General features: G+C 51.0%; 2 protein-coding genes across 2 annotated transcripts; both read left to right on the forward strand.

Annotated features, from left to right (window-relative positions):
* The first annotated feature begins 6592 nt into the window (after nucleotides 1-6592).
* LOC135673928 (uncharacterized) lies at nucleotides 6593-8074 on the forward strand. The gene has a single exon (XM_065183328.1). The coding sequence runs from the start codon at nucleotides 6593-6595 to the stop codon at nucleotides 8072-8074; it is 1482 nt and encodes a 493-aa protein (XP_065039400.1).
* A 152-nt stretch (nucleotides 8075-8226) lies between these two features.
* On the forward strand, nucleotides 8227-10815 carry LOC135673930 (uncharacterized). The gene has a single exon (XM_065183329.1). It carries the CDS (start codon nucleotides 8227-8229, stop codon nucleotides 10813-10815), a length of 2589 nt encoding a protein of 862 aa, XP_065039401.1.
* The last annotated feature ends 236 nt before the right edge of the window (nucleotides 10816-11051 follow it).

The following is an 11051-nucleotide window of genomic DNA, read 5'->3' on the forward strand; positions in this document are numbered from 1 at the left end:
ACAGTTTAGACCTAACATTTCCAAAATCCTGACATAAGAGGTACTTCTCAAATATTTACAAGATACATCAATCTAGATTTGTCATTGATATTTCATTACACCCAAAAAGAACTTATACAACATCAACCTATCAAGTACAAAATATTTGCCCCAAAATCTTCTAGTCTTCCACTGCCTCAACCCAATTTACACATTTTAGTGAGCGATAAGCTATCTTGAAAAATTTATATAGCAACGGGGTGAGCATATAAAGCTCAGCAAATGACTAACATATCCATAGCAAAGAGGACAGTTTTCAAACAAATGAGGTATCAAAATACAAAGCAGAGATACAAGATGAAACAGTAGTATGTTTTGTTTGAATGCAAAATTACAATATCATATCGTTCGAAGCACGTTTTATTCATACAATCGAGGAAAGGTAATTGGAGCATATCATTGGCATAAGGAGCATATCGATGACATATGGTAATTTCAAGGCATAACAAAGACGTAAGGAGCAATTTAGATATCATGAATGCAGAATTACGATGTCATTTGGTTTGAATCACGTTTTGTTCATACAATCGAGGAAAGATAATTGGAGCATATCATTGACATAAAGAGCATAGCGATGACATATGGTAATTTCAAGGCATAACAAAGACGTAATGAGCATTTTGGATATCAATGGCATATGAAATAGTTCGGAACATATCAATGGTGAATGAAATGCTTCAGAACATATCAATGGTGTATGGAGATATTTTGGAAGCATAAAAAGCATTTCAGAACATATAAAAGAACAAATACGAAATAGAATCTCAGACGTCGTACTCTAGCATAGTGCATGTGAGGTTTAACTCAGTGGTGGCTCCACGTCGTGATGAGTTCTCAACTCCATCCACGGGTTGCCCTTTCCTACTCGAGCCCTCTCACCCTACCCAAGTGCTAGGTTGGCTCTAAATTTCATATCAAACAGATAGAAGGTGAAGTGGGATTCCAAATATAATATGGTCCATCCATTTCTGAATGACCACCAAACATAATCTAGAGCATCGCGGGCTCTAAGCACATACCCTTTACCATTTCTGACAAAGGTCCAAATAATCCCACAAACACCAGAGTACAAAAGGGTATTGTGAATAATGATTTGGGACATATCGGAAGCACATGTGGAACAACGAAATGTACATATGCCTTTCGAGTCAATACGATACAAACATAATCTTTCACAATATATTCAGATTTGAAAGGAAACAAAAGCAAGAGCATACAAGGATTCCAAGAAACCATATATAGCTCAATTAAAATAAGAAAGTTAGATAAGTTCAATATCCAAAGAAATGAAACTGGAAGAGGCACATATCGAAAGCAAATGCGGAACAATGGGATGCATGTGCTGAATCATTACGATGCAAACATGATCTTTAGATGATAGTTGCAGATGTACAAATAAATAAAGGACAAAAGTATACAGGAATTTAAGGTAATAATGTAAATCTTAAATGAAGTAAGAGTTTTTTTTTCCAAAATCGATTTCCAAAGAGAAGAAACAAGGAAAGCTGAAATCGACCAAAGCTTGATTCTGGCAGAATTTGATAGGAACATTGTATGAACTATTTGGATAACCAATTATGCTCCAATTTATACAAAATAGGTGTAATTAGAAAGCTTTGTCAATTTAGTTTTAGGCAAATCTAGTTTTACAAGAATTGGAATTTACGACAGGGAGTTACAGATAATTTTGTAGCGTAAGGTCTGAAAATATTAGCTCTGTTTTACTGAATCCATAGGGTCGATGAAAGCAGATGTTTCAGTAAGCATTTGTACTCCAAAAATTTCAAGTCAGGTATATACAGAAAGCATTTTGAGTCTAGCTTCGAATAAATCATACTTTGTATGAATCTGAGTTCACAGCAGAAAGTTATAAGTAGTTAAGCAACAAGAGGTCAGAAATTTTGGTCCCTGTTTTACAGAATCTGTAGGGTTAATTTAAATAGAAGTCTTAGTAGGCATTTAAACTCCAAATCGTTCGATCTTAGTATCCAAATAAAGAATTTTTTGTCTACTTTCAAATGGAATAGGTTTTGTCTAAATCAGAGTTTATTACAAAATGTTATGACTGAAAAATTGCATAGAGGTCAGATTACCGAAAAATTACAGATTCATAGCTTTATATCAAAACGAAAGGAGTTCTGGTTCTCAGTTGAAATCTTTCAAATTTTGCAGAATAAAAATGGAAACAGAGATTAAGGTTACTGTGGGATGGGGTTAGAACACTTGCCTTAAAATTATTTGAATCCCAAAGGTGAGAAAATTGGTGAAAAACCTCAAGCTCTTCTTCTTCTTCTTCTTCTTCCCTTCTCTTCTCAAACTCACGTTGGCTGCAACTCTTCAGGTTTGTTTTCTTTAACCTTTTATCTAATTATTTTGGTTTTGTCTAATGCAAAAGTTGTAAGGTGTCATGCATGCATGAAATGGGCTAGGTGTCATCTTTAGAGCAAAGATAAGTGGCACTCTTAAGTTAGCTAGTGACACATGTCCACTATTTATATATATATATATATAACTTAAATCTGAATCTTTCATAAATTATATCAAACTTCCAATATTTACTCTTAGGTCCCTAGTCATAAACTTTTAATATAATATCATTTAATATAAAATAATTATTAAACAATCCTTATTTTTACAAACAAACTTTTTACTAAATTTTTAAAAATGGGGGATGTTACAGTAGGTCCAACATCTTCATTAGAATTTATACCTTCATGATTGGAGTCAACATTCTTAGTTTTCAGTTCCTCTCCAATTGGTTCAATCATCAGAAGTTGCCCTTGTTTACATCGGTGCTCCATACTCCATTTTTCATCATAGTATAAACCCTTTGCTGATTTCTCCTTGAGTTCTTCTTAGGTTAGTCTTCGGGTGTCAAGGCATTGGTTGGGAATAGATGGGGCAGGTGGCTTACTGATCATCTGGTTATTGTCACATCTATTTTCATGATTTTCCCTATTGATTTTTTTCTTGTGTAGATGTGCGAATGAGATCGCAACTATCATAGTGCGGGGTTGATGAGCCTTAACTTCACACTAGATCTTTGGAATAATCCCTTCAATAAATGTATCCAAAAGTTATCGTTCCGACCAATCCCTAGCTTGATTTGACAATCTTTCAAACCTACTATGATATTCTAACCTTGTAGAAGTCTGACAAATTTTGGCGAGCTGTCCATCCACCTTCATGTATGAGTAGATTGTGTCACAATCCTCGGGCCCTTTTCTAGTATTTTTATATATGTGCAACGTAGAACTTGAGCTCCCACCTTGTTGAAATTTACTAAGGCTCCCTAGTAAGTCATTTTGAAATCATTAAGTATTTCTTGTAACCGGTTCTCAATTCTAATTTCCAATGCTTCCATTTGTGCTTTCACTGAGTTATCGGTGGCCATTTTGTAAGACTACATATCTGTAATCTCAACTCTTGTTTTTGATGTCAAGACTAGGGCATAAATCACTATCTTACTCGGTGTTATTGTTGTGATGCAATCGGTGGTAGCACTATTGGAATGAAGGGCTACTGCGAGGATGCAGGGATGTAGCTATGTTCGTTGCATGGGAGGCAACGATGCTTGCTGTAGTCGCTACGTGGAGGGATCGCTACTGCTGAGGGCTGGGAGGCAGCGATGGTAGTGCAGTTGGGGGCAGCGTCACCTCGCTGAGGTGGTTGCGATGGTGCGGATGGACGGCAGCATTGCTCTGTCTCTACCGCACTACAGAAGGAGGCGTTGGTGATGCCAAGGGATCGCGTGCGGTTGAGGACGCGACGGTGCTGTTGAAGCGACCGAGGTTGAGAAGAGGAGTCGGTGCGTGCGTTGCCGAGGTTGAAGTGGCCGCACAAGAGCTTGCTGCATGTGCTATTGGAGGGCGGTTGTGGCGGCATTGCCGAGGTTGAGGCTGCAGTGGAAAATAAGAATCGATGGTGGCAGGCTGGGCGGTGAGCGGCATCGTCGCTGGCTGGGCAGCAACGGCCACGGTGGTGGCAACCGACATTCGTAGCAGCAAGAGGATTGCCCTGTTTCAGTCACCAAGAGGGCAGACCATGGGGGAGTGGCAGCGGTCATTCTTACCCGAGCCAGGGGGAGCGACGGCTAGGAGGCGAGTGATGGTCGCCGCACGGTGGCTAGCAGTGGTGGTGGGTCAGTTGGAAGGCTACGACACTCGAGGAGCAACTGCGATCGACGAGGGGCTACGTCAATAGAGGAAGCTCTGTTTCTACAACCGCTACAAGGAGGGGCTGCGGCAATCGACGGCTGCGGCTGCGGTGTCGGTGGTCCTTCTCGCTCGAGCGAGATGGGGACGTGAGGAGGAGAGGTCGTGGGCCCGGTGATCGAGCGGCTACAAGGCAGCTAGGAAAAGTGGTGGTGATGCAGTTGGGAACAAGGGCAATCCGTGAGTTGCCCTGTTTCGGTCGCCGCGAGGAGGGCGACAACCGGCGGCTGCGGCTGTGACCCAAGGGGAGGCGAGCAGCGGTAGAGAGGCAGCGGTGGTGGCGCGGTTGGGAGTAGCGTCACCAACGATCACCGAGGAGGAGAGGTCGAGCGGTTGTGCTGAGATGCAAGGGGAGGCGGGCAGTGGTGGAGAAGGAGGCAGTGGTGGTGGCTTGTGTGGGAGGCGATAGGTGGCAGTGGCCTTTGGCCGGGAAGCGGGGCGATGGTGGGCGCTGGCCGGAGAGTAGCAGCAGCGGGTGGGCTGGCCAGAAGCAGGGGACGTAGGGGTGGCTGCGGCTTCTTCTTCCTCTCTTATTTCTTCTTTTCTTTTTTCTTTTTTTTTTTTTGAACGAGATGGGATAGCTTGGAGGTCGAGCGGTGGTCAACCGGTGGTCGAAGGTCACTAGCCGAGGAGAAGGAGCGGTGGCGTTGGTCGATCGGCCGAGAAGCAACGCCGGCGGTGAGAAAGAGTTGCCTTGTAGTGGTGGTGGGGAAGAAGGGAAGCAAGGCTGCAGCGGGCTGCGCCAAGGATCGTTGCTCTAATACCAATTGGTAAGACCCTAAAGTCTTATCGTAAAATAAATGAAAGAAATGATCAGGTTCTGATACTAAATGATAAGACCCTAAATCTTATTATCACTCTAATACCAAATGGAAAGACCCTAAAGTCTTACCATGGAAGAAAGCAGAGAAAAGGAAATGATAATGATCGCTTCGAGGGGATCGGCCTCTGATAGGGGTAAAAAACAGACCTGACATAGCACCCCGGATTTGACGTAATACACCCCGCACGTCGAACACCCTGTGCGGCACACTACCCCAGAACGAACGTTAATGACGACACGACATGTGCCCACACCCACTGTACCCAGACCCCCTCGGCTGACCGACGCTCCCCTCACCCTGCCGAAGCTCGGCTCTCCACGCAACGCCCGCGACGACGACAGACGCCATCAGAGGTACGACCCTCCTCCTGAAGGATGGCCCATCAGGTAACATCAAACCCCCTGTATAAATACTATACTTCTCCCCACTGACTTGATCGTCGGAGGGGTCAGGCCGAGCTATCGACCCGACCTGTGTGCAGGCACCCGACCGCTGTTAAGCCTGCTCGACAAGGCAAAGTTTCCCAGCGAGATCCCCCGCATCCGTCGCCCCGGGACTTCAAAGGGAGTCACGTCTCATCCGAGTCATTTGGAGCCCTGAACCAGCCGCGTCGACCCCGAAGTCACGGCTAAAAAGTTACTTACCGTAATAGATTGGCGCTAGAAGGAGGGCCGCATCCAAATGTCAGGCGACCAGCGAATCCACCTCAGCGGATCCTCAAATGCGGAGCTCCCCGCCTTAGGGGAACGGCGTGACGAAACCCACGACGAACGCCCCGCAGCGGTATCAGAACGCTACTGGCGACTATTCAACGACCCGGGCTTGTCGGCCCCCGGCGGTGCACCCGCCGACCCGTCGCAAGTGTCACCCGAGGCCTTTCATGACCTTGCCCACCAGGTCCGAGCTTTGATAAGCATGGTGCAGACTATCGTCTACCAGTGAACCTCTCCGCATGCGGCGCCACCTTCGCAACAACAGGAGCCCCCTGCCCGGACCCACGTGCCACTCCCAAAGCTTCCTGGCTCGCCTCGAAACCCCACAACTCGTCCTGGGAGCCAGGAAGCAGAGGACACGGTGAGCCGTCCCGAACCTGAGGCTCCGACTATCGATTCGACGAACGCTCTACGAGCTCAGCTGCGCCTCGTCAATCAAAGGCTTGACGAGGTACAACAGGAAGTTCGTAAGTCAAAGGGAGAGCTCGGGGCGGACGGACACCAAGGATCTCCGTTCATCCCCGAGATACAGGACCAGGCGATCCCGCCGCACTTCCGCCTCCCCTCACTGGATGCGTATGACGGCGCAACCGACCCGGCGGACCACGTGGCCGCTTTTCGGGCCCAGATGGCGCTATTCGGGACTTCAGACGCCCTGATGTGCAGGGCGTTCCCGACGACCCTGCGGGGACCAGCCCACGCGTGGTACAGCGGCCTGAAGCCAGGGACCATCGCCTCCTTCGACCAGCTCGCCAAGGATTTCGAGCTTAACTTCCTTGCGTACGCCCGACCAAAGCCGTCCATGGCGTTGCTCTTGGGGCTCAACCAGAAGGAGGACGAGCCCCTCTCCCACTTTGTGAACCGATTTACAACACAAATTCATGGATTATCGGATGCTCACCCCTCTCTCTTGATGCAAGCCTTCATGATTGGCCTGCGGCCCTCCAGGTTCTTCTGGTCGCTGGTGGAGCGGCCCCCCGTCGCGGTCCCCGAGATGCTCCAACGTGCCTGTCAGTTTATCGCCGCGGAAACCTGGATGGCTGGAAAGCGGGAGGAGCACAAAAAGGTCAAGTCAGAACTGCCCCGACAGCAACAACCTACCGCCTCCCAGCGAAAGTTGGACATACCTGACCCGAGGCCTCCTCTTCCCGCCTTGAATTCTTCCCGGACTGAAATATTCCTACACGAGAGAGGGAAGGGGCTGCTCAGGGACCCTCACCCAATGAAGAACCCGCGGGAGCTCGCAGACCGTTCAAAGTATTGCCGATTCCATCGACAACATGGGCACGACACTGAGCAGTGCTACGAGTTGAAGAGACAAATCGAGGAGCTCATCCTCAGAGGTCATCTCGGCCAGTACCTCTGGCCGAACAAGGAGCAGTCACCTCGCCCAGAGGGCCCTGTCGAGCGACACATCGATGTCATAGCCGGAGGCCCCGCATCCGGAGGAAGTTCCATGTCGGGCAGGAAGGTGTACGTCCGGTCCGCTCCCGACAAAGCCTCGGGACACGAGCCCGAGCCCGAGATCACCTTCCCAACCGGAGCTGCTGAGCGACCCGACCACGACGACGCCTTGGTGATATCGGCCAAGGTAGCCAACGCACAAATGAGGAGAATCATGGTCGACACGGGAAGCTCGCCCGACATACTCTACTTCGGTGCCTTCCAGAAGCTGGGCCTGGCCAGGGAAAATTTAAGCCCAATCTGCTCGGCGCTCACCGGCTTCACGGGAGATTCAAAATCGCCCCTGGGAGCCATTACCTTGCCTCTGACTGTGGGGACCCCGCCGAGATCGAAGACCGTAATGACCACTTTCCTGGTGGTCGACCTTCCCACCGCTTACAATGCCATACTCGGTCGACCGACCCTCAACAAGGTCAGATCCGTCGTCTCGACCTACTACCGGACCGTCAAATTCCCGACTCGCGAGGGGGTCGGGGAAGTCACTGGAAGCCCCCGAGAGTCCAGGCGCTGCTACCTTACCTCCGTCTCATTGGGCAAGAGAACCAGGGCCGAGGCGCCCCTGGAAGATCCGCGAGAAGCGAAGAAACTGGCTCCTCACCCCGAGCCGAGGGGATCCACTATTGACGTTCCTTTACAAGAAGCGCGGCCGAACCAAACGGTTAGGGTCGGATCGGAACTACCCGAATGGGAACGGGAACAGCTCGTCGGTCTTCTACGGGAAAATGCCGACATCTTCGCCTGGTCCCCATCGGACAAGGGGGGGTCGACCCAGAGGTCGCGGAGCATCATCTCAATATCCCACCTAATGCTCGCCCAGTGAAGCAAAAGCCCCAGCGCCACGCCCCTGACCGACAACGCGCCATACAAGAGGAGGTGGACCGACTCTTAGCGGCAGGCTTCATAGAAGAATCCAAGTATCCTCAGTGGTTGTCCAATGTAGTTCTCGTGAAAAAACACAATGGAAGCTGGAGGATGTGCGTTGACTACACCAGTCTCAACAGTGCGTATCCTAAAGACTGCTATCCCCTCCCGAAGATCGACCAGCTAGTCGATGCGACGGTGAGGCACGCACGCCTCTCTTTCATGGACGCCTATTCAGGGTACAACCAGATCAGGATGGCGCCCGAAGACAGAGAGCATACGGCTTTCCTCACCGATCAAGGGATATACTTCTACAAGGTCATGTCGTTCGGGTTAAAAAATGCCGGAGCCACATACCAGAGGACGGAAAACAAGATGTTTGCCCATCAAATCGGCAGAAACATAGAAGTCTACGTGGACGACATGATTGTGAAAAGCCGAGAGGCCAGAACGCACCTTGCCGACCTGGCCGAGGCCTTCGCCACGCTGCGCAAGTTCGGCATGCGGCTCAACCCCACAAAGTGCGCTTTCGGCGTCACCTCCGGGAAGTTCCTAGGATTCATTGTACACCAGAGAGGAATCGATGCCGACCCGGAGAAGGTACAAGTAATAATCGATATGCAGTCCCCCCGGACGGTTAAGGACCTGCAGCGATTCAACGGAAGACTTGTTGCCCTGTCCCGCTTCCTCGCCCGATTGGGCGATCGCTGCCTCCCGTTCTTCAAGGCGCTAAAAAACCAGAAGAATTTCCAATGGACATCGGAATGCGAGGAGGCTTTAAAGCAGATAAAGCAGCACCTGGCCAGCCTCCCTTGGCTTGCCTCTGTCTCCCCCGGCGAGAAGCTGGGACTCTACCTAGCAGCCTCCCCGCATGCGGTCAGCTCCGTCCTTGTCAAGGAAAGCTCCGGCCCGCAACTCCCGATCTACTATGTTAGCCACGTCCTGAGTAGACCTGAAGAGCGCTACCCGCCGATAGAAAAACTCGCACTCGCCCTGGTGCTCTCGGCTCGGAAGTTGCGCCCTTACTTCCAGGCGCACCCGGTGGAAGTCATCACCGACCAGCCTCTCCGGCAGGACTTAACAAAATTCGATGTTGCAGGTCGGCTCCTCCGATGGGCGGTGGAGCTCGGTGAACATGATATCAGTTACGTACCCAGGACTGCCATGAAGGCCCAGGCGGTAGCCGACTTCGTCGCGGAGTTAGCTCCGATGGATAGAGATCTCGAGCAAACCCCCGAGGCTTGGATCCTACACGTGGACGACTCGGCCAACTCGAGGGATGCCGGAGCGGGGCTGGTCCTCCTCGCCCCTGACGGACGCTCGTTCGAGCGTTCCCTCCGCTTCAGGTTTAAAGCCACTAATAACGAGGCGGAATACGAGGCACTCCTAGAGGGATTGAGGCTGGCCCTCGAGATGCAGGTGGATGCAATACACGTCCTCACCGACTCGCAACTTGTGGCCAAACAGCTCAGCGGTGGATATGAAGCTCGGGACGCAACCATGGCCAAATACCTGGCACGGGTAAGAGACCTAACCGCGAGATTCCCTTACTTTACATTATCTAATGTTCCGAGGGAGGAAAACGAGCGAGCCGATGCGCTCGCTAAGCTAGCGTCAAGACAAACCCCCGAAGCATGGCCAGAGATTGAGGAGCTCCCCGCTCGCGCCATCGAAGTAGCGACTATGGCCCCAGGCGGTGCGCCGACCACGTGGGTGCAAGAGTTGCTACGCTTCAAGCGGGATGGAACTCTCCCCCTCGACGAAGTCGCAGCTCGGCGTCTGCGCCGCACACACGCGTGGTACGCCGAGGAGAGTGGTCGGCTTTACAAATGGTCCTTCACCCATCCCCTCCTGCGATGCTTGGAGCCTAACGAAGCACGGACAGTCCTGGCCGAAACTCACGAGGGGGTCTGCGGCAAACACATCGGCGGACGAACCTTGGCGCACAAGATACTCCGCCAAGGCTACTACTGGCCAACCATGTGCCGAGATGCGAAAGCCTACGTGCAGCGGTGCGGTTCGTGCCAGCAACACGCCTGTGCACCTCGACAACCCTCGGTTCCGCTCTGCCCCATCGACTGCGCATGGCCGTTTGCCCAGTGGGGGCTGGACCTCCTCGGTCCCTTCCCACCGGCTTTTGGACAGCAGAAGTACATAATTATAGGAGTAGACTACTTCACAAAGTGGGTCGAGGCCGAGCCACTGGCGACGATCACGAAACATCAGATGGAGAAATTCGTGTGGAAGAACCTGGTAACTCGGTTGGGGTTGCCCAGGGCCATTATCACCGACAACGGACCTCAGTTCGCAAGCACAAGGTTCCGGGAATTCTGCGCCCGTCATGGCATTCAACTAAGGTTCAGCTCGGTGGCCCACCCTCAGACGAACGGGTTGGCCGAGGTAACCAACCGGTCCATCTTGGATGGCCTCAAAAGAAGAGTGTCTGCGGCCCGATCGACCTGGACGGACGAGCTCCCCAGTGTGTTATGGTCGCTGCACACCACTCCCAAGACTGCGACCGGAGAATCCCCAAACAGCTTGACGTTCGGAACCGAGGCCATCCTACCACCCAAGATGGCTATCGCCACGCTTCGGACGAGGAGCTACGACGAGGAAGCCTCGAACCAGGGACTTCGCGCCAGCCTCGACATGCTCGAGGAGCGACGTGCCGACGCGCACCTGAAGGCCCTCTCTCACTAGAGAGTCGTCGCCAGGGTCTACAACAGAAAGGTACGACCCCGACCGATCAAGTTAGGCGATCTAGTCCTACGAAGGGTCGAGGTCAGCGACCCGACCCGAACGAGGGGGAAGCTGGCCCCCAAGTGGGAGGGACCATATCGGGTCATCGGCGTGGTCCGACCGGGTACGTATCGGCTCACAGCGATGGACGATTCCTCATTGCCGAGAACGTGGAATATCCAGAACCTTAAAAGGTT

This window comes from Musa acuminata, chromosome BXJ1-5 (genome assembly GCF_036884655.1).
Source record: "Musa acuminata AAA Group cultivar baxijiao chromosome BXJ1-5, Cavendish_Baxijiao_AAA, whole genome shotgun sequence".
In the NCBI taxonomy this organism is placed as follows: domain Eukaryota; kingdom Viridiplantae; phylum Streptophyta; class Magnoliopsida; order Zingiberales; family Musaceae; genus Musa; species Musa acuminata.

Coding starts and splice junctions, on each gene's coding strand:
- LOC135673928 (XM_065183328.1), top strand. CDS start 6,593: ATGGCGTTGCTCTTGGGGCTCAACCAGAAGGAGGACGAGCCCCTCTCC.
- LOC135673930 (XM_065183329.1), top strand. CDS start 8,227: ATGTGCGTTGACTACACCAGTCTCAACAGTGCGTATCCTAAAGACTGC.